The sequence below is a fragment of the Garra rufa genome, chromosome 25, assembly GCF_049309525.1.
Source record: "Garra rufa chromosome 25, GarRuf1.0, whole genome shotgun sequence".
In the NCBI taxonomy this organism is placed as follows: domain Eukaryota; kingdom Metazoa; phylum Chordata; class Actinopteri; order Cypriniformes; family Cyprinidae; genus Garra; species Garra rufa.
Genome location: NC_133385.1, coordinates 27,370,192 through 27,395,154, shown reverse-complemented (window position 1 = coordinate 27,395,154; position 24,963 = coordinate 27,370,192). Strand labels below are relative to the sequence as shown.

Genomic DNA, 24,963 nt, shown 5'->3' with positions numbered 1-24,963 from the left:
TGTAACAAAATGGAAAAGTCCAAGTTGATCTGTATCCTTTCTAATACAAAGACAAATAATATAATTATATTTTTGTATATTTTGACACAAATTGTGTTCAACCCTGTTATCAACATTATTTCTAATAAAAAAGATTAACCAAATATTTTTCTTTAATTTATAGAAGATCAGTAACTAAAAATCAGCATTTTTTCCTAAATAACTACACCTTCTTGAGTAAAAGCTTATTTTCAGAACACAATGTCAACACTGTTACCCTGGTAAATTATGAATTAATCTTAATTAGCTAAAATAAATCAAAATTTTGAATATCTATATTATTGAAAATGTTAAACTGTGTCTACAATGCGTGTTCAACCCTGTTACCACACGACTTTCCGTTACAAAAACGTAACAAAATGAAAATCTACGTTGATCTGCATCCTTTTTACCACAAAGACAAATAATATAATTGTATTTTTTTCATATTTTAACACAAATTGTGTTCAATCCTGTTACCAACATCATTTCTAATAAAAAAAGATCAACCAAATATTTCTTTAATTAACAGGAACTCTAAGATCATAAATAAATAAATAAAAAAAATCTGCATTTTCTCCTAAATAACTAGCCCCATTTGAGTAACAGCTTTTTTTAGGATGCAGTGTCAACACTGTTAACCATTCAGGTGTAGTTTCTATATTTTATAATAAAAATGTTCAATCAGGGCCATATCAGTAAGGTAAATTATGAATTAATCTTAATTAACAAAAACATTTGAAAATGCTAAACTATGTGTGCAACCCTGTTACCAGATGACTTTCCCAATTACAAAAATGTAACAAAATGGAAAAGTCCAAGTTGATCTGTATTCTTTTTAATACAAAGACAAATAATATAATTTTATTTTTTATATTTTAACATTAATCATGTTCAACCCTCTTACCAACATTATTTCTAATAAAAAAAAGATCAACCAAATCTTTTTTCTTAAATTTATTGGAATTCTAAGATCATCAGTAACTAAAAAAAAAATCAGGAGACCCTCTTGAGTAACAGCTTATTTTAGGATACAATGTTAACACTGTTACCCCTTCAAGTGTAGTTTCTATATTTTATATAAAAAATATTAACACAAATGATTAATTAATCTTAATTAACAAAAATAACTCCATTTGTTTAATATCTATCTCTAATTATTAACCTTAATTAACAAAAACATTTCAAAATGTTAAACTGTATCTACAGTGTTACCCTGTTACCACATGACTTTCTCCTTAAAAAAATGTAACAAAATGAAAAGTCCAAGTTGATCTGTATCCTTTCTAACACAAAAAAAATCATATAATTAATTTTTTTTTTAATATTTTGGCACAAACCCTCTTGAGACACCTCTTGAGTAACAGCTTATTTTAGGATACAGTGTCAACACTGTTACCCATTTAGGTGTAGTTTCTAGATTTTATATTAAAAATCTATCAGGGCCATATCAAGGCAAATTATTAATTAATCATAATTAACAAAAACATTTGAAAATCTTAAACTGTGTCTACAGTATGTGTGCAACCCTGTTATAGCATGACTTTCCCCATTACAAAAACATAACAAAATGAAACTAAGTTCATCTGTATGCTTTCTAACACAAAAGCAAATAATATAATTCAGTTTTTTATATTTTGAAACAAATCATGTTCAACCCTGTTACCAACATTATTTCTAATAAAAAAAGATTAACCAAATATTTATTCTTCAATTTATTGGAATTCTAAGATAATCAGTAACTAAAAAAAATCAAGAGTTATATGTATATATATATATATATATATATATATATGTTATATTTTGACACTAATCATGTTTAACCCTGTTACCAACATTATTTCTAATTAAATACCAAATATTTTTTCTTTCATTTATGAGAACTCTAAAATCATCAAATAACTAGCCCCTGAGAACTCTACAACCATCAAATAACTAGACCCTCTTGAGTAACAGCTTATTGTAGGAAACAATGTCAACACCGTTACCCATTCAGGTGTAGTTTCTATATTTTATATTTCAAATAATAAATCAGGGCCTTATCAGCAAGACAAATTATTAATTAATCTTAATTAACAATATCATATGAAAATGTTAAACTGTGTCTACACAGTGTGTGCAGCCCTGTTACCATATGACTTTCCCCATTATAAAAATGGTACAAAATAGAAAAGGCCAAGTTGATCTCTATCCTTTCTAATACAAAGACAAATAATATAATTATATATTTTTCATATTTTGAGACAAATCGTGTTCAACCCTGTTACCAACATTATTTCTAAGAAAAAAAGATAAACCAAATATTTTTTCTTTAGTTTATGAGAACTCTAAGTTCATCAAATAACTATACCCTCTTCAGTAACAGCTTATTGTAGGATACAATGTCAACACTGTTACCGATTCAGGTGTAGTTTCTGTATTTTATAATTAAAAAATAATAAAGTCTATATCAGCAAGGCAAATTATTAATAACCTTACTTAACAAAATTATTTGAAAATGTTAAACTGTCGACAGTGTGCATGCAACCATGTTACCACATGACTTTCCCCATTACAAAAATTTAACAAAATGGAAAGTCCAAGTTGATCTGTATTCTTTCTAATAGAAAGACAAATAATATAATTGTATTTTTTATATTTTGACACAAATCGTCTTCAACCCTGTTACCAACATTATTTCTAATAAAAAAGATCAACCAAATTATCAAAAAGGCCCATACCTGCAAGACAAATTATTAATTAATCTTAATTAAATTATTTTTTTTAAATATCTATCTCCAATTATTAATTAACCTAATTCGCAAAAACATTTCAAACTGTTAAACTCTGTCTACAGTGTGTGTGCAACCCTGTTACCACATGACTTTCCCCATTACAAAAATGTAACAAAATGGAAATTTCCAAATTGCTCTGTGTCCTTTCTAACAACAAAGACAAATAGAATAATTCATTTTTTAAATATTTTGAATATAAAATGGTGTTCAACCCTGTTACCAACATTATTTCTAATAAAAAAAAAACTATCAAACAAATATTTTTTCTTTAATTTATGAGCATTCTAAGATCATAAGTAACTAAAAAAATTAGGAGACCACCAAGCTGAGTAACAGCTTATTTCAGGATACAGTGTCAAAACTGTTACCTATTTAGGTGTACGCTGCAAAAAAACGCCTTTCTTACTTAGATTTTTTGTCTTGTTTCCACTTAAATAAAAAAAAAATAAAGTGAGTTTTTGCTTGGAACAAGCAAAATAATCTGCCAATGGGTTAAGCAAAATATTCTTGTTTTCTGTCTGAAATTTGTTTTCTGTTCCAAACAAAAAATTTTTTTCCTGAAAATCCTTCTTGATTGAACAATTTTTAGATATTTTGGCTGTAAACCAGACAAAAAAATCTAAGTAAGAATTTTTTTTGCAGTGTAGTTTCTATATTTTATATTAAAAATAATCAACAAAATATTTTTCAAAACAAACAAACAAAAAACGGAAAATAAATGAAATAAAGCTTTATATCTTTTAAAAATAAAAAGCATTTGGGACTTTTGTGGGATGTTTGTGGAGTTATTTTAATAAAGGTGGCAAGTGTTGCATTAGCCAAAACTTTTAAGGACCTCAAATCGAAATGGTACTTTTGTAGGTTTTAATTCATACCTGCTAGTTTTTAGGGCTAAAAAGAAAAACCTTTTCATCACATCCTGAGCAAATTTTGCTATGAGATAACTGCTATTATTAAAATAGCTGCTATTACTAATGCTATTTAAAAAAAAAAAAAAAAAAAAAATCTAAATAACTAATTACTAATGCAATTTTTTTAACAGTTCCTTTAAATGGTCTCTCATCCCAACTTTACAGTAATAGAAAATATGTCAAAACAGTAAAGAAAATGACATTCGCCATGCCAATAAAAATTACAATTACAATACAATTAGCTGTGAAATAAACATCCTTAGATCCTGGCGTTGTTGACTTTCCTCACTTCAAGCATTTGTGTATCTATTTCTCCCAAGGTCAGCAAAATATCCTGTAAATAATATCCACATGGTGGTTTTGGTTTAATTTAATATAAGGAGTTTTGCGGTATACTCGCAATCTATCCTGTGGTGTGTAATTGAGTCAAATGTATCATGTTATTCTCTGCTGCTTACTCCCGTGTCTCAGGCTCGCTCTGAATGCACAGTACACAAGCGCAGCTCTGATGAACAAAGACGGCAGCTGAAGTAATCCACTCTGCATTCACTACCAAGCTCCCAAACCTCCCTCTCCTCCTCTCCCTGGACACCGAAACCACTGCCATCAGAATACAGGAGCTTCCTGTGAGGGCCACACACCAAGCACTTCTTCATAATACAATATACAAACTGACACCGGTGCTAGTACTGGTTATACTTCAGAGCTGATTCTTGTTTAATATTCCTTCACTAGATTAAATTTGACACGAACAGAAACAAGGCTGTGAGGGACAGAAGTACAGTCCATTCAATCAACGTTATCTCATTGGTATTCATAGGTATTTGCATGTAAAGTGTTTCAAGCACACATACATTTTGAGACATTTGCATAGACAATCAATATCATGAAAATTAAAGGATTCAGAAGCATCCTGTTTCTGTTTTAAGGACTGTGATACAATGCTGTTGGACATTTATCAACATAAAAAAAATTGTAAACGTTTCTGTAAAGTTGTACATAAAAGGGTTGAATGTATTTTTAAACATTTACATGTATGCATATGTAAATGGTTTTATGCTTTAAATGCTGTCAACAGGTTAATACTGTACGTTCGGATTCAGAGGATCAAAGGATTGGTAACATTTTGTGTAAAGTTATACATAAAAGGGCTGTTTAACAACAACATCCAAATTAAAGGGTTTACGTTTCAGGTGCTGCCAATGCAATGCCATTGTACATAAAATGATTTTTTTTTTCCGTTGTAATTTTTTGGGTTCTGTTTTAATTTTCTAGACTCTCTTTTAATGGTTAAATTAAAAATATTCATTAAAAGACATGTCTAATAAACTGAAATCAGGAAACTTACGCAATATAACAGCAATTTATTAAAGGTGCCATAGAATGCATTGATACAATTTTTTTAATTGTTCTCTGATATCTACATAGAAGAATATATGGCATAGGAAAGGGCAAAAAATCTCCAGAAACTGTTTTACAGGTCCATTTACAACCCTAGGATTTGTCCCTAGAATGAAATGCTCTGTTATTGCCTTATTTGGAAGGTTCCTGAATAATAATGAGGAGCTCAGCTCTGATTGGCTGTTTCACAGAGCTGCTCATCTCAATAGCTTGCACATGGAGGCTCTAGCCGCTTTTAATATGCGGTTTGTTGAATCTGACGTTTTGAATCCACGACATTTTACTCTCACTATTGTGATCGCATGTGCTCTGTGTAAAGTTATACCGCAGCGACACAAGTACTTACCACACAAGTTAGTGATGTTCAGGATCTGTAAATCATTCGCCATCATCAGCGCAGTCATCTCTCTGTTTATGTGGTAAGTGAAATCCTATGTACTGCAATGTAACAGGCTAGCGCTAGCATTAAGCTAACCATGTCTCCAGTGGCTTGCCTTATTTTACTGATGTACTGACGTTACTGATGATTGGGCGATGCAAATCTTGGGGGAGTAACTATTAACGATCCCTTTTGGAATTGACCTTTTTTTTGGTGGTCTTTTGCAAACACCAGATTTATATAAGGAGGAGGAAATGGTGGTGTTTGAGACTCATGGTATGTCATATCCGTGTACTGAACTGTTATTATTTAACTATGCCAAGGTAAATACAGTCTTCCATTCTATGGCACCTTTAAAAGCTGAAGAAAATTTTAATTTTTAAGTCCCTATGAAATACGTTTTATGTTATACGCATTTCAAACTCAGTTTTATTTTGACCAAATTCTGTTTTCTAATAATATTATATAGATTCCATGGTTTTATTACATTTTAATAATCAAAATCATTGCTAATTGGTTTTATTAAAAAAATATATAATTTTTTGTTTTGTTTTTCTGGTAAAAAATTATGTTTTAATAATAATTTTATCAGTGGTAGTACTACTACTATTATTACATTATGTAATATATTTCTGTCACAATTTCTTCAAGTTAAACCAAACTTGATTTTTTTGACGGGTTGCCGTGAAGACTAGGGATGCACCGAATGTTCGGCAACCGAAATTCAATTATACAGAACAATGATGTGACGCGATTACGCACTAACGCAGCAAACATGTCAGCAGTGTGGAAGCATTTAAAATGGTCCAGGAAAGACACAAAAATCAGTACAAGCACCTACAGCGAGAGACTGTTTAGAACGGCATCCCATATCAAAGGGGTGGTTGTAGCTGGTTACTGTATGATGACTGAAATCGCGAATTGGCCTTAAACCATTAGTAAATAAACTACAGAACATTATGTTGTCTAATACACGCACAAACTATGTATTCTGACAGCTCTGCACAAGCTCGTTAGCCAGGGTTCAAAGTCCAAAGCGCGAGGAAAATCTGCGCTGAAACAGCGTGATGAAAACCATATATCTACTGCTGTCAAAAGTAGTACTGAGGTCTTCTTGTGGGTTTCCGCCAAAATAAAAAAAAAGTTAACACTCAAAAATGTTAGCATTGTAATTTTCTGTAAAAGAATAAAAAGTAAGACAAAAATAATGATAACAGTCATTACAACAGCTCTATTGATACATTTATTATAACATTCTGCATTTATTTGTACATTAAAAGAACACATGCCTGATTCAAGAAGGGGGTCTTAAAAATGGCCAAAGAATATTATTTTACTAACTTATTAATTTTAAGTTAAATTGTGCTTTGTTGGTAGGCTATAAAGTCTACTAGAATGTTAAAGATGTTCAGTGTTAAGTAAATATTTGTAAATTGTTGTTTTGTGATTAATTTTTTAAAGCAAGACAAAACTGTAAAAAGCACATTTTGGCCATTTAATTTATGCAATGGTGAAAAAAACTGGCAAAATACATGGTGGAAAAAAACACGAAAAACCGTGTTCGGTAATCGGCCTTCGGCCCAGTGCTTAATTTTGTTCAGCTTCGGCCAAGAATTTTCATTTCGGTGCATCCCTTAGTGAAGACCACTGAGTTTTTGTTTGTACATGATATGACAATAATACATTTAAAATGCTCACAAAGTATCTCCTCACATTTTAGACACATTCAACAGGTTAGTCTTATATTTGCTATTATTTCAGCACCGATGCAAATTAGCAAAAATGTATATGTGCATTTTACGTACAAATACTTATAATTACACCTGAGATTTCCCTTGTTCACTATGTACTGACTAATTTTGACAAATCATGTTTGTAGTCCACAATGAACTTAAGATTTTAGAGACTTGGTGATCAACACCAGCCACATGACATTGCACTAAACTGAACAGACTGTACATCTATACCTCACAGACTCACTTTCGCTCGCATCAAACTAAATTGGGTAAGGTGGCCTGATTCTCTGCTACCGAGAATGCAATGCAAATGTCGCGTCATGAAGACTTCACCCAAAAAGGCCAAGTCAGCATCTGTGCTGCTGATCCTAGAGCAGTTGTGTGCTGGAAGGATGTGGAAAGGGCAGATAGGATCTCGCATTCTCCACATGAATCTCAGGACACGCTGAGCGCCTGACTGCAGAACAGTGTGTGGCTATAAATTACGATATCACACTCCTCCTGCTGCAGAGCACACACATGGATCTTGAGCAAGATGCGCTGCGGCTCCTGCTGCTGATGATGAAGAGTCAATTAAGAACAGTCATATGCTGGATTGACCTTGTCAAGAATGTCTGTAGGTGACGTAATTTATTTTTATTGTTAAATACAATCCTAATTTAGTCACATCTTGCATCCTGACCAGCCCAGCACCGCAACAGCAACTAATCATTGGTGTGAATGTGGGGGGCGGGGCTATCAGTTTTTCTGACCAATGACAGATGGGAGCTGAGAAACCCGTTCCTGTTTCGTTTAATAATGTTAGTGGCTTGACAATCATCCATTAATCATTGTACGTTTACTTTCATTATAAATAAGCTAATAAAAATTAAAAGACAGCATTTGCACTACCGTTAAAAAGTTTGGGGTCAACAATATTTTTTATAAAGGAATGAATACTTTTATTTAGCAAGGATGCATTAAATTGATCAAAATAAAAATGTTAAAGTCTTTACCATTTTAAATAAATGCTGTTTTTCTATTAATAAAAAAATCCTGAAAAAAATGCATCATGGCTTTCCATAAAATATTAAGCAATCTGTTTTTGACATTGATAATAATGTTTCTTAAGCAGTAAATCAGCATATTAGAATTATTTCTGAAAGATTTTGTGACAATGAAGACTGGAGTAATGATGATGAAAATTCGGCTTTGCATTACAGGAATAAATTACATTTTAAAATATATTAAAATACAAAACAATCTGCAGAATGTAAACTATTTTATCAAAATAAGAATGCATGTTATTTTTTATTTAGTACTGACCTGAATAAAATATTTCACACAAAAGATGTTTACATATAGTCCACAAGAGAAAATAATAGTTGTTGTTTTTTTTAAATGAGCCCGTTCAAAAGTTTACATACACTTGATTCTTAATACTGTGTTGTAACCTGAATGATCCTCAGCTGTGTTTTTTTTCGTTTAGTGATAGTTGTTCATGAGTCCCTTGTTTGTCCTGAACTGTTAAACAACCCGCTGTTCTTCAGAAAAATTCTTCAGATCCCACAAATTCTTTTCAGCATTTTTGTGTTTTTTAACCATTTCCAACAATGACTGTATGATTTTGAGATCCATCGTTTCACACTGAGAGACTCATATGCAACTATTACAGAAGGTTCAAATGCTCACCGATGATTCAGAAGTAGGGCTGGGCGATTAATCGAAAAATAATCGAAATCGACATTCAGAACCTATAACCGATCAAATTTTTCCAGGACGATTATTTCAATTACTTTCCATTTAAAAAACACTAGCGCTCCGTTCCGTTATTCCGCCGACATGTCGATGCAGAGCTTAAACAGTATTTATACAGTAAAAAGTATTTACAGGATATACAAGGGTAATTTTATTTAGAGGAGATACTGCTTATTTTCTACTTTTAATATGAAAAACATTGAAAATTATTTATTTTGTTTCCAATAGTGCAAGTTATTTATTTTCACTAATTTAAGAAAAATGTGACTTTTCGTTTTAAGCAATGCGTGCTTTAATTTCAGTTGTTCAACACTGATGTTCAATTAATAATCATAGATAGTAGATAGTGTGTGTTTCCTTCAATTATTTTAAAATCAAGTAATGCACCCTTCATCCAAAAATCTCTCGCTTGTAATATGTGCGCATATTTACTGTACAAAACTTGTCAGTGAACTATGAGGGCAAAAAAATAAATATTATATAAATATTATATAAATATAATTAAATATAATTTTATTAATAAATAAAATAATCGTTCATTAATCGTAATCGGGTTAAAATGTTCAATTAATCGAGATTTTGATTCTAGGCCAAATTGCCCAGCCCTATTCAGAAGGAAAGACGATTCATTAAGATCCGGGGGTGAAAACTTTTGAACAGAATAAAGATGTGTACATGTTCTTATTTTGCCTAAAAAAGATATTTTTTTAAGTTAGTACTGCCCTTCAGATGCAACAGAAGAAACGTATATGTTTCCCAGAAGACAAAATAAGTTACATTTACTAGGGTGACCATATTTTAGTTTAAAAAATAGGACAAGGGGAGGGGGAGGTCCTAGTTTTGGTATCAAAATATGTCATTTCCATACCAAAACTACATATTTTACAGTAGCCGTTATGCAGATTGATCATAAACACAGCTAAAAAGCTTCCTACCACAGTGGCCATCCTTCACAAAACTATTATCTACCACAGTTTTATCATAGGTAGAATGCAAAATGTTTCAATACAAGCATTTCAGTCAAATTTAAAGGTTGTATCAGCGATTTCTAGCCTAAAACATAAAGTGTCAATTTCAGCTGACCTTTCTTCACGATCCACTCGCTGACTGTCCCATAAATTGTCTGTGAAAAAACCGCGTCTCTCTGGTCAGCCTAGGGTCCGAGATATGCCAAAAAAAAACAATCGGCGCTATCAACACACCACAGATAACAAAACAGTGTTCCAACCAATCAGCGTCAGGGGTTTGGTGTTGTAGACTTTCCTACTGGTGCTGGGATGTGAGGGAGGCGGAGCGAAAGTCCACAACACCAAATCCCTGACGCTGATTGGTTGGAACACTGTTTGTTTTTGTGTGGAAAGGTTGGTAGTGCCGATTGTTTTTTTGGCATATCTCTGACCCTAGGCTGACCAGAGAGACGCGTTTTTTTCACAGACAATTTATGGGGCAGGCAGCGAGCGAATCGTGATGAAAGGTCAGCTGAATTTGACACTTTATTTTTTAGGCTAGAAATCGCTGATACAACCTTTAATTTATGCAATATTTCAAACTTTTAACCCACAGGACAAAATCAACCCGTCGGAACAGTTTAAAGTCAGTCTAATTCCGTGGAAAAAATGCGGATTTGGCAACCCTACATCCAACACGAGCCGCATCAAAAGCAATTTAAATACTCTGCATATTGATAGCGAATCCATGATGTGCGAAAATTATATTCAATATTAGAATGTTTGTGGGAGCGGGATTAAGAAAACAGTACCACGCAAGGCTTTAATACAAAAACGCACACACTGAACGGTGACTGTAGAAAGCAAAAGCCGAATCCCGGACAAAAAGAGGACATGTCTGGGGAAAAGAGGACGTATGGTCACTCTACATTTACCTTGATCTTCAAATTCAAAGATTTTCTGTCAGTGCTTTGGCATGGTAATGCTATTTTTTTTCCAAGCACGCAATAAAGCTAAGTTCAAAGGGCAATTTAAAATATTTGTACAGTAAAAAGTGCAAAAAATCAGTATTTTGTTTGCTCAGTATTTTTGGCAGTCCAATGTTGCGCCAATGCATTGTAAAAAAAGGACCAGCATGTCGTGTAATATTCCCATATAAAACTTTAACAGCTAATTAAAAAATATTGGTATAGTAAAATTGACACTTTAAATCAAAGTTTCAAACAACAACCACAACAAAACAATAAAAAAACACATAAATACAAAAAATAGCCATTGATAATAATTGAACATGTATCTAAAATCAAATGTAATAAAATTAATTAAAAAAAAAAATCTAAATAGCTAGAAATGGCCCTGCACAAAAATGCTACAAAACAAAATATTTGTGGGACCTGAAGGATTTTTCTGAAGAACAGCAGGAAGTTTAACTTCTCAGGACAAACAAGGCACTCATGTTCAACTATCACTAAACAAAAAAACAAAACAAAAAACAGCTGTGGATCATTTTATATAAATTCAACTATTATTTTCTCTTCTGGACTAGATGTAACACCTTTATGCGAAATACCTTATTAAGGTCAGTACTAAATAAAAAAATAACATGCATTTTGAATGATCCCTCTTACTTTAGTAAAATAATAAAAATTTTGCAGATTCGAAGGTGTATGTAAACCTTTGACTTCAACTGTAAATTGTAATAATATTTCAGAATTTTCACTGCATTTTTGATAAAATAAATAACGTGGTAAGCCTTAAACATTCTTTTAAGAACATTTAAAATATCTTACCGACCACAAACTTTTGAACAGCAGTGCATCTGTTTTTGATGATAATATTACTGATTATAAAATATAGTACCGATATTAATAACACTGAATCTGTGACCTATTTTTGGTAGGATGCGACTTGTTTGACAAAGAATTGTTTTGACAAATCATAAAACTCGCGCTCGATGAACACAATCTAAAAAATGAGACAAACCAAAAACTTCTCCGACAAATGTTACACAAACAAATCTTCACTCTAAAAATATTCAAATAAAACAAAGGGACAGAAAAGTCTGAACAACGCATTGCTTAACGCATAGTTTAACACACTCTCCTGTGCACAATACACACAGCGGCGTTCTCATACTGCGCTCCACATCAGTATAAAGCAGGTAGGATGTAGTTTGCACACTCACTGTGGCTGGCTCATGGTGGGATGTGCAACAAACACTGAACGGACGTCCTCTTTCGACTCTCTCTCAAACGTGAGCTCTAGTTTGTGCTAGACGGAGGCGACTTCACTCATATCAGACCTGAGAAGTAAAGCAGATGAACATACTCTTTTTAAACACATTTTACTATACAGTAAAGGTTTATTAGCAACTGTGTGTGTTAAAATTGAAATTCATTGTGCGTTTATGAACGTATGAACATCTAGTTAAGTTGTGACACAGTTATCCTTGCGGAGCGATGAAATTGTCGCTTATGCAATAAAATCAATGAAGAGAGATATTGGATCTGTTATGAAATCAAACACTCGCTTAACTTCACAGTTTCACCAGTGACCTGTGACTTAAATCAAGCGAAGAAACTGTTAAAGCTACGATTCAGCAAAGTTGCATACTCCATTTAACAGAATATTTGATATCTGAACAAGATGCATTGGTACAAATCTGGAAAGTGGGTACACTAGAAACAAATCTCCATTTAGAGGGTGTAAACAAGTAGTTTACACTTTTTTAAATATCTTTTTAAACATTTTGTAGAATATTTTCCTTACAACCTATGGTGTCAAACACTGTCAAGTTCCAAAGATAACAAAAACACAAATTGAGCACTACATTCCAAGTTTTTTCAATAAAATTATATTTACAAAAGTTGATATTCAAGTTATTAATCTTCCCCCTTCTGTGACGTACGAAGTCCGCGATGAAACCAAAGTAGCGATAGATCTTTTCTAGATTGTTGATTGCTAGAGAAAAGGTTCAAAAAAAAAATATATATATAATAAAAATATATATAATATATAAAAGGTATAGATACGATGATCATGTCAACTTTAACTAGATAACTACTATGTTGAATCACTAACATTTGAGAACCTCTGATTCATAAATGAATCCCAAATAAATCAATCTAATTCATGAACAAATCATTCAGTCTAGTTAACTAAAAGAATCAACTGACATAAAATAATATGTTCACAAAATCACTGAATAATTGATTCTTTAGAGTCGATTCTTTTTAATGAACCAGTTTTAATGAACCGTTTTATGAATCAAACTATCCTATTAAATTAATAATCAAATATGGCCAAATATGTTCTAAATATATGTTGTAAATGGCTCAATTAAAAATATTTTTGCAACAGAAAATATTTTCAAACTTCATATACGAAAACATATTTCAAAATGTATTTTAAAGGCAAGAAAATACAGTATATTTCCAATCTTACACTTGCCTATATTTATACTAAACACAACTGAGGATGAAATTTTTTCCATATATTGTTATTTGCAGACAAACAAATAAAGCTTTTCTTCAAAATTGACAAGTGTGAATGTATTTTCTTATATTGAAATATGCTTTTAAAAAACATTTTTTAAATATATTTTCAAAAATATACAAAAAAGGGCAAAAATATAAAAATATTAGAAGGATTAGAAGAAATATACACGACCAGTCAAAAGCTTTAGGACAGTAAGATTTTTAATGTTTTTAAAAAAGTCTCTTCTGCTCACCAAACCTGCATTTATTGATCCATTGTACAGCACAAACTGTAAAATTTTTAAATATTTTTACTATTTAAAATAACTGTTTTCTGTTTGAATATATTTTCAAATGTAATTTATTCCTGGGGTTTCAAATCTGAATTTTTTGCATCATTACTCCAGTCACATGATCCTTCAGAAATCATTCTAATATGCTAATCTGCTGATTGAAAAACATTTATTATTACAATTATGATGTATAGAAAGTTAAGAACAACATTTATCTAAAATAGAAATAATTTGTAACATCATAAATGCCTTTATCATCAATTTTGGTCATTTTAAAGCATCCTTGCTAGGGATGCACCGATCCGAATCGGCCGATCGCTTGCGCGTTTTATCAGTAAAGCTGATGGCATTTACCGCTGATTACAGAACCGGCTTTACTGACAAAACGCGCAAGCATGAATCGGCCGATTCGGATCGGTGCATCCCTAACCTTGCTAAATAAAAGTATTCATTAATAATTTATTTTGAATGGTATAATGTTACAAAGCTTTTTATTTCAGATAAATGCTGATCTTTGGATATTTCCATTCATCACGGAATCCTGAACTGAACTGTTTTAAATATTAATAACAATAATAATAATAATAATAATAAAACATTGTTACATGAACAATGATGAATAATTTCTGAAGGATCATGCGACACTGAAGACTGGAGTAATGATGCTAAAAATGTAGCTTTGATTAGAGGAATAAAATACATTTTAAAATATATTCAAACAGAAAGCAGTTATTTGAAATAGTAAAAATATTTTAAAATTTTACAGTTTGTGCTGTACTTTGGATCAAATAAATGCAGAGCAGAAGTGACTTTTAAAAAACATAAAAAATCTTACTGTTCAAAAACTTTTGACTGGTAGTGTATTTTAGTCATTTTTTAATATATTTAAATATTTATAAATGGTTTATATATATTTTTTTTAAATAAATTGTCCTAATTTAGTTGTTTTCTATATCATGTAAACAAAAGAGGCTACAAAGAGCTAAAGATGACTCGTTGATACTTTCTTTGACCATTTTAAAAGGGGTCTCTCAAACAGGACAAGACATATTCTTGTAGCGAAGGCCGGCCCTTTGAATTCCCAGAATTCATACTGTCCTACATATGGTATGCATGTGTGAGCTGAGTGCATAGTGCTTCATTCACATTTAATAACAACCTCGACTCAAGAAAAAAAGAAAAAAAAAGAAAAAAGGTTATTATTGTACAGACAGCTTGATTTTCAGCAGGCTAAGCATTACACAAAGCTCAGACTGCCTACGATTGCCCTTTTTCGTGTCAAGGTGCGATGAAGTTGTCAACCTCGGTATGGACGGGCATCAATAAACAGAATGGTCCGTAGCGCTCGTTTACCACCGGCTTCAATCACTGAAGCGCTGTGATGAAAGCTTCATTCACCAAGACCACCTGACAAACGCTGGTGTCTCACAAACTCTAGCGGTTTTACAAGAGGCTATTACCTCAGGCTGAGGGATGAGGTGAAACTAGTACACAAGACAAATCATATTAAGCCAAATAAGGCACAGCGTACACAGGTCAGTGAGACAGGAAGTCTGAATAGATGGAAGTGGGACAAGGTAGACGTGAGGGTTCGTTTTAGCAGTCTTGTTTAGGCAAAAAGTGCTAAAAAGTAACAAAGTAAAAAACTATTTTCAGCTGTTTTCATGTCTTTCATATGTACTGTAATTAATTTCTGTTAAAAAAAGGCTTTTTTCTTACCTTTTAGTTTTTTTGCTGTCTCACAAACGATTATCATTTTTAATAACCGTTTTAATGTTAATATTTAGCTGAAAAGCCTATTATAGATTATTTAATGGAAAGTTTCTATTCTGGGGCAAGCAAGAGGTCAATGTGTGTTTATTGATCTGTATTTCGTTGTGGTGAACAGTAAAGATGGAAATAATTAATCGTTTTTGTAGCCAAGACTTGAAAGTATAATGCCTGGTCCTGTTTTCCACCATGTTCATATTTAAACGCTCATCTGTTAAACATTACATAACATTACAAACAGGAAAATTTACTGGAAATCCTTGTATTATAATTTACAACAGTCCTATACACTATTGAAAAGTGCTTACATTTCTAATATATACACATGATATGTGACCCTGGACCACAAAACCAATCATAGGTAGCTTTCTTTTATGCCAAAAATCATATTCGGATATTAAGCAAAGACCATGTTTTATGAAGATATTTTGTAAATTTCCTACTGTAAATATATCAAAGCTTAATTTTTGATTAGTAATATACATTGCTAAGAACTTCATCTGGACAACTTTAAAAGCGATTTTCTCAATATTTTGATTTTTTTGCACCCAAATATTTAAATAGTTGTATCTCAGCCAAATATCCTTTCCTAACTAACCATACATCAATGGAAAGCTTATTTATTCATCTTTCAGGTGTATAAATCTTAATTTCCAAAAATTGGTTTTGGGGTCTAGGGTCACATTATATTAACTACCAGCATGACTGTGTTATCTGCAGAAGTTTACAGTCTGTCATACAGTCGGCTCTGACAACATTTTTCTACTCTTGATTTAAAAACATGTACTGGAATTATTGTAAAGCTGCTTTGAAACGATACTTAGTGTGAAAATCCCAGTAAATAGACATGAATTTAACCGAAACTATACGTACATTAAAAAGTTACAGTAGGCAACTACCTGTCATATTAAATAATACTGTTGACCTGATTAATCGCACATTTTAGGTGACCTTAACAAAAAGTCAGCGTGATATATTATTACCATATACTTTATACACTAACATAACGCTTGTTTTAACAATACATTAGTAGCTAAATGTTGAAATTAACATTATTTTTAAACCGAATTTCTGTATTTTTACTAGCTTTATCTCACGCTAATTGTGTTTAGTGGTGATACAGTATATATGTGACCCTGGACCACAAAACCAGTCATGAGTCGCACAGGTATATTTGTAGCAATAGCCAAAAATACATTGTAGGGGTTGAAATTATCGATTTTTCTTGTATGCCAAAAATCATTAGGAAATTAAGTAAAGATCATGCTCCATGAAGATATTTAGTAATTTTCTAATCATAAATATATCAAAACTTAATTTTTAGTAATATGCCTGGCTAAGAACTTCATTTGGACAACTTTCAAGGCAGTATTTTGATTATTTTGCACCCTTAGATTCCAGATTTTCAAATTGTTGTATCTTGGCCAAATATAACGAACCATACATCAATGGAAAGCTTATTTATTCAGCTTTTTCAGATGATGTATAAATCTCAATTTCGACTCTTATCACTGGTTTTGTGGTCCAGTTAAAACATGTACTGTAATTTCTGCAAAGCTACTTTAAAAATTATACTTATTGTGAAAAGCCCTGTAAAAAAAAAAACATGAATTTAACTGAAACGTAACATAAATGAAAAAGTTACAGTAGGCAACTACCTAATCTAACTTAACCTAACCCATAAAAATTATGTTTGTGTTTTTTTATGCTACTGTAATTAGGTAGAGTCATATTAAATAATACTGTTGACCTGAATAATGCTTTTCACATATCGCACATTTTAGGTGACCTTTAAAAAAAACAGTCAGCGTTATATAACCTGGACCACAAAACCAGTCATAAGGGTCAATTTCTAATTTGAAAGATACAAGCTAAGTGGTTTGATCAGATAGGAGAATATTTGGTTGAGATACAACTATTTGAAAATCTGGAATCTTGAGGGTGCAAAAAAATCTAAATATTGAGAAAATCGCTTTTAAAATTGTCCAAATGAAGTTCTTAGCGATGCATATTACTAATCAAAAATTAAGTTTTGATATATTTATGGTAGGCAATTTACAAAATGTCCTCATGAAACATGATCTTTACTTCTTACCTAATTTGTGGCATTAAAAAAAGGATCATTTTGACAAATACAATGTATTTTGACCACTGCTACAAATATACCCGTGCCACTTAAGACTGGTTTTGTGGTCCAGGGTCACATATACTTTCCACATTAACAATGTTTGATTTTAACAATGCATTAGTAGCTAAATGTTGTAATTAACATCAGAATGATTCATTCTTACTTTATGTTGACTAATGTAGTTAAGTAATGTTAACAAATGGAACCTTACTGTGAAGTATTACAGATTTCTAAAACAAATTTCATTATTTTTACGAGCTTCGATCGTGCTAATTGTGTTTTGTAGTGATATATACATGACCCCGGACCACAAAACCAGTCTTAAGTAGCACACTTTATTAAGTAATACATTCTATGGGTCAAAATTGTTGATTTTTGTTGAAGATATTTTGTAAATTTCATACCGTAAATATATCAAAACTTAATTTTTGATTACTAATATGCATTGTTCAGAATATCATTTGGACAACTTTAAAGGTTTGATATACTGCAGTTAGCTAAACTGTTATACTTTTTAAACAAAAAATATGAACGAATTTGTATTATAGTTTTATGAGTAAACATATAATAACGAATGAATAATAACAGTAACGTTTGGTCAACGTAACGTTACCGTCCGATAAACCGCGCTATGGATACGTTTTTAAAAACAAGGTAAATCATACCTATAAGTAAACAAATTTTTACCCCTAGCCTTTTACCTCACAATTCGCCCTCTGTGCACACCTCAGTTGTCTTCAAATCAGTAGTAGTAGGCTACTCATAAACATAGCTGAGGGGAAATTCAGGTCGTGTAGGATGAATTCACGTCCTCCAGATTAAAAACCATAAATACAACGAATGAATTATTGGTTCACTGAACTGATCTGAATCAGGCACGTCTCCCATCAATGCTCATTTGGATTTGTTGTGTTGACCACGTGCCCAAAGATCTACAATGCACCTACAGAATCAAAGTTCACAGACGCCACTATGAGAAGTTTAGCGGTGAACTTGAAATCCAGACAACAAATAGACGCAAGAAACATGGCGATGTAACCATTTCATGTCGTTTTGACGCTCTTCTGGAAGCAGCAACCCATTTGCAAGCAAATTTCCTCACTAGCCAGAAAAGAGCTAAAATTCCTCATCAACACATCAGATGCGCACTGAAATATAGCCTATTACATATGAAAATGGAAGACATGTCTTGTATTTCCCAGGCCTAGAGGAGCTATTGGATGAAGTGGTGTCTTCTGATTAAAGAATCAGCTCCTCAGCACCATGACAGCTCGTGACTTAGTGATGCAATTACCGAAATAACAGCAAACACCCATTAGGATAATAATTGGTGGAATGGAGGCGAGAAGAAGCAGTGATGAAATGCTCGTCTCCAAGGGCTAACCTACCTCGATTTACATCGTTGAAACTTTAATCGTGTCTCCCTGGCCCTCGTGGTTATGATAATGTGTCCCTTGCCAATAATCAGAAGAGGCTTGATGCGTGGAGGCAGTTTCGCAGTGGTCAAGCATCCGTTCTGCTGCTTCTTGCGCGAATAAAGCGGACGATGAGCAAAGGCAAGCCGTAACGCGAGCATCATCGCTCAGCGAGGTGATATCAGGAGTCCACACATCCAGAGAAAGGCATCGTATTCGCGACAGGAGGAGTGCATTGTGTGTATATATATATATATATAAATCGTGTTGTGCTGAGGGCTTCCCCCTTCAAATCACGCCAGGGACTCCGTCTCCATCTCCATCGTTGCCGAAGCCGCGATTCGATTAGACGCGATTCGATTGAAGCATGAACGCCAGCATCGCTCCGTTATGTCGGAGGAGGAGGAGGTGGTGAAGGAGGAGGAGGGGATTCATTACGTAGAGAAAACGCTTTTCTATTGGTTTTCTGTCCGAGAGATGGCAAATGCTCTTCGGGATAACCTCGCATCCATCAAAACACCTTGCTGCCCGCTGAGGTGCGAAGAGTGTCGCTGGCGTTTCCGTGACAATGTCCCATTTTCTCACGCATTGCGCGCCTGTCATTCCCTCACAATTACTACTGCGTGCTGCAAACACAGTTTGCACACATCATTCATGTATGTAACGTCAAGAGCGGTCATGAGTCATGCCTGAGCATATGGAGATGGCAGAGGTGACATTGAGATGTGAGGAATGCGTTTCAAACATGACTATTGATCGGAGAGGTTTGTGAGAGACACTGAGAGAGAAACACAACAAAGGTCTGCTCTTGTACAAAGCTGCTTCAGACTTTCAGATATACTAGCTATTATATTACCACTGTACATGCCATTATAATACTATCTTACAATAGTAATATCATCAACCCAATGTACATCATTCAACTATAATACTTACCTTACACTACACAAGTTTCCATCAATAAAGTGGTGAGTTGCAATCGTTCCTGTAAAGAGCTACTAGTTTTAACCCTTAAAATGTAGTTTTGTTGTTATAAATGGCTGTTTTAGGTTGATTGAGTAATATCAGATAATCGAAAGACAAACATACACTACCAGCCGAAAGCTTCTGAATAATAAGATTTTTAATGTTTTTAAAAAAGTCTCTTCTGCTCACCAAGCCTGCATTTATTTGATCTTAAGTACAGCAAAAACAGTAAAGTTTTGAAATAGTTTTACCATTTAAAATAAGTGCTTTCTATTTGAATATATTTGAAAATGCAATTTATTTCTGTAATACAAAGCTGAATTTTTAGCATCATTACTCCAGTCTAAAGTGTCACTGGATCCTTCAGAAATCATTCTAATATGCTGGCTTGCTGTTCAAGAAACAATTTATTCTTCTTCTTATTATCAATGTTGAAAATAGTTAAGTGCATTTTTTTCAGGATTCCTTGATGAATAGATAGATCCAAAGATCATCAATAAATCTGAAATAAAAAGCTTTTGTAACATATAAATATATACACTATACCATTCAAGAGCTTGGCGTCCATATACATACACACATATACTTTTATTTAGCAAGGATGCTTTAAATTGATCAAAAGTGATGATAAAGATGTTACAAAAGATTACTATTTCAGATAAATGCTGTTCTTCTGAACGTTCTATTTATCAAAGAAACCTGAATAAATTGTACTTTTCAACAATAATAATAATACATGTTTTTTGAGCATCAAATCAGAATATTAGAATGTTTTCTGAAGGATCACGTGAGTGGAGGAATGATGCTAAAAATTCAGCTTCGAAATCACAGCACTAAATTACATTTAAAAATATATTCAAATAGAAAACAGTTATTTTAACCCTTATGCGGTCTTCGTTTTGGAATCACACTCATGGTCTTTGGGGTCTCTAGAAACAAAATGTAAAAAATGTAACAAAATGACTTTTTGCCCATTTTTTGTAAAATGCAGTTTTAAAAGTAAAAAAAAAATAACTTTTACCACTAGATGGCTGCAGAGCACTACTATTAACTAATTGTTATTTGACCAACAATAAGATATCTTTTCACAAGTTTTTACAGTTGAGTTCATATCTACATATTATGAAATCACAATTATAACAATAAAAAATACTTTTTGTCAAAGTTTAGCATTTTTTTGTACTGAAACAAAACCAGTTCTATTACATATTGAGTAGCAGTACACAACATGAACATAAGAATGCAACAACAACATCTGTTTTTTTTTATTTGACAAATTATAAGGGAGCAGTTTTTATGGTCTCTAAATGTAGTCCTGTGTGTTTCATAATATGTAGATATGAACTCAACTGAAAAAAAACTTGTGAAAAGATATCTTTCAGGTGGTCAAATAACAAAAAGCATATAGTGGAGCTCTGCAGTCACCTACTGGTAATTTTTTTACGTCCAGTTTGGAAACTGGATTTTCCAAAAGATGGGCAAAAATCTTACACTAAACCATGTGAAATTATCCATTTTTCCCCATGAATGAAAGTTAGACATGTGGGTTTTTTATGAAAGTGAATTTTACAAAAAAGCTGTTTTTGAATACAAATCTATAAAAAAATATTTATTTATTAATTTATATATATTTAAAAAATATCCTAAATCCTCCAAAAACTGAGGAGTAAAAACATTAATAAACAGGAAAATAACATTTTTTTTTTTTAAACTATTATTTTATTACAAAATTGCTGCCAGCTTTCTAAAGTCATCTTTAGAGCCCTCTAATTTGGCTCCAAATTTCAGGTAAAAAAAAAGTCATTTTTTACCCCCTCTACAAAATAGTGGATTACTCTGTAAATACACATCTGTGACATTTAATATTTTGGCTTTCATCTATATATATATATATATATATATATATATATATATATATATATATATATATATATGTGTTGTCTTTCTACAGAAAAAAAATATTAACTAATTACTGCACATTATAAAAATAGATTTTTTTTAGATTATGTAATTCTGACCAATTTTTTTTCCCGATTTTATTTTATAATTTTTTTATTTATTTATTTATTTATTTTTACATAGTTTTTGTTTTACATATTAAACTGACAATTTTATTACCTGAATGTACTGTTCTAAAGTTTGGAGTTGAAACATTTTTATTGCTTTTGAAAAAAGTCTCTTATGCTCAATTGATCAAAAATACCACAAAAAACTGTTTTTTTGTGAAAATAATTATTTTTAGAAATTAATAGAACTGTTTTCTATTTTCCTATATCTTAAAATGTAATTTATTTCTGTGATGCAATGCTGAATTTCCAGCCTCTTTACTTAAATCTTTATCGTCACATGATTCTTCAGAAATCATTCTAATATGCTGATTTGCTGATTATGAATGTTGACAACAGTTGTGCTCTTATTATGTTTATTTTCAGGATTCTTTGGTGAATAGAAAGCTCAAAAGAACATTTATTTAAAAAAAGAAATCTCAACATAAATGTCTTTATTGTAATTTACAGTATGATCAATTTAATGTCTTAACTAAATAAAAAAATTTGAAAGGTACACTACCAGTCAAAAGTTTTTGAACAGTAAGATTTTTAGTGTTTTTAACAGAAGTCTCTTCTGCTCACCAAACCTGCATTTATTTGATCCAAAGTACAGCAAAAAACAGTCAAATATTTTTACTGTTTAAAATCACTGTTTTCTATTTGAATATATTGTAAAATGCAATTTATTTCTGTGATTTCAAAGCTGATATTTTAGCATCATTACCTCAGTCACGTGATCCTTCAGGAATCATTCTAATATTCTGATCTGCTGCTCAAAAAACATTTATTATTATTATTATTATTATGTTGAAAACAGCTGAGTAGAATTTTTTCAGGTTTCTTTGATGAATAGAAAGTTCAGAAGAACAGCATTTATCTCAAATAGAAATCTTTTATAACACTATTAACGTCTTTATCATCACTTTTGATCAATTAAAAGCATCCTTTCTAAATAAAAATATTAATAAAAAAAAAAATTTCCCTTTAAAAAACGTTTAAAAGGTATAGTGTTTAATGTTACAAAAGCTTTTTATTTCGGATAAATGCGGATCTTTGGATTCAGCGAAGAATATTGATAAAAAAAATTAAATATTGATAATAATAATAATAAATGTTTCTTGAACAGCAAATTCGAATATTATTATGATTTCTGAAAAAACATGTGACACTTAAGACAGGCGTACTGATCCTGAAAATGTAGCTTTGATCACAGGAATAAATTACATTTTAAAATATATTTTAAAAAAGGCAGTTATTTAAAACAGTAAAAATATTTCACAATATTACTGCTTTTGCTGTATTTTGGACCAAATAAATGCAGGCTTGGTGAGCAGAAGAGACGCCCTTGAAAAAACATAAAAAAACGTACTGTTCAAAAACTTTTGACTGGTAGCGTTTTTTTTTAATTTTTTTTTTTATTTAAAATATATTTTCTGAGCCATGTGAAATGTTAATGAATTAACAAACAAATATTAATCTGTGACATTTTTTAAAACTAAAAATTATTTGACTGTGTAATTACGGCAAATTATCGTAAAATGTATATTTTTCCCTGTAAACACATTTCTGTTCTTTTCATTATTTACCATTGTAGTAATTTGGCCTCATGACACCCAAACCTCAAAACGATCCAATTCTAACGGTTTTCGGTGACTCAACATGATGTTGCCTTTTGTCATTCTTGTGCCCTTTAAATGTGGAATGTAAACAAGCGATTAAAGTCTGCAAAGTTCCCACGATTCCACACATACCTGCGACGTGCACAGAACTTCCCCATTAGCATATCTGGCATACCTGAGTCTGACACCAAACCCAGCCGGCCTACACACTGAGAGAGCGAAGCAGTCTCACTGAGAACACAGAGAACCACACCTGCTCTTAATGCACTTAAAATAACAGTACCACCCCTCACAGTTTCTATTAATACACATCTGAAGAAACCTTTAGAAAGTTTACAATGCAAAAACACTTCATGACGCAACGCTAAGTGTTTCAATCTGCTCAAAATAAACAATACAATTCAAAAAGATTAAATAAATATGGGGATTTACTCCCCTATGTTAGGGGGGGCTTTCTACATCACAGAAAGTTTCAACGTCTCTTTTTTGTTGAAAGTTTGTGATGCAACGGCACGTAATTCCCTGCAAATTTACTCTTGTCATTACGTTCTATCGACGCACGATGAGAATCGTTCCATTCACAAATGTGGACAAACAGCAATCACAACATTTCTGAGCTCAAAAGGTATACGCCCACCGCGCTTATGTGACTTTGAACCGCACAGTGACGTTTCGCTCAGAAGTTATTTAGGAAGACGAGGTGACTCACCTGCACTGGATTTCACTGCCATTTCCCTGAAACACAACGTGTTGTTAGGATTTCGTATCTCAGCATACTTCCCAACACCGAAGCCTTCGAAAAGTGCATAGTCAAGCACAAAATCGATTAAAGGTGAGTTGTGAATTATGTATTTTTGAAAAAATGTATAGACTTAATGGCATTTTTAGTCGTTTTTCATTTAAATATCAACTTGTCTCAGATGTTTCTCCTACAATTTCTTAGTTGAAATCCAATGAGACATACAGTATGAGTACAGAACTACTACATTTATGTGGAATTTGATCAGAAATATTTGATTTCAGATTGAAAATCTTTCTAGACTTTGGTATCTCATCCTCTTGAGATCTCGTCTGAAACTCGAAAGGAGACATGAGATTAAGATCTTTTTCTTAAGAAAAAAAAAAAAGAATTCTGAAAAGATCAAAAGCCAAAACTGCTTTCCATTTAATATCATTGCTCTCTACGAAAACTAGTTTTCTTTAAATAAAATGTCTTTATATTGCAAAACTGATAGAGTCAACTGAGTGTTTAAAATATTGAAATGATTATTTTTAATGCAATATCATAATATAATTCTAGTATATTTGAATGTATTACAACAGTTTTTTTTATTGTATATGAAGT

At 32.1% G+C, this 24,963-nt stretch overlaps 1 protein-coding gene across 2 annotated transcripts in view; it reads right to left on the bottom strand.

The window, feature by feature from the left end:
* Positions 1–19,382, bottom strand: part of tmem266 (transmembrane protein 266) — a 104,559-nt gene extending 85,177 nt beyond the window's left edge. For both annotated transcript variants that reach the window (XM_073831389.1, XM_073831390.1), the window contains exons 1-2: positions 18,959–19,382; positions 12,089–12,205 (exon numbers count right to left, since the gene is read on the bottom strand). In XM_073831389.1, the coding sequence (XP_073687490.1) occupies positions 12,089–12,102 (14 nt within the window). In that variant the 5' untranslated portion in view covers positions 12,103–12,205; positions 18,959–19,382. The remainder of the gene's footprint in view (positions 1–12,088; positions 12,206–18,958) is intronic.
* Positions 19,383–24,963: the final 5,581 nt, after the last annotated feature.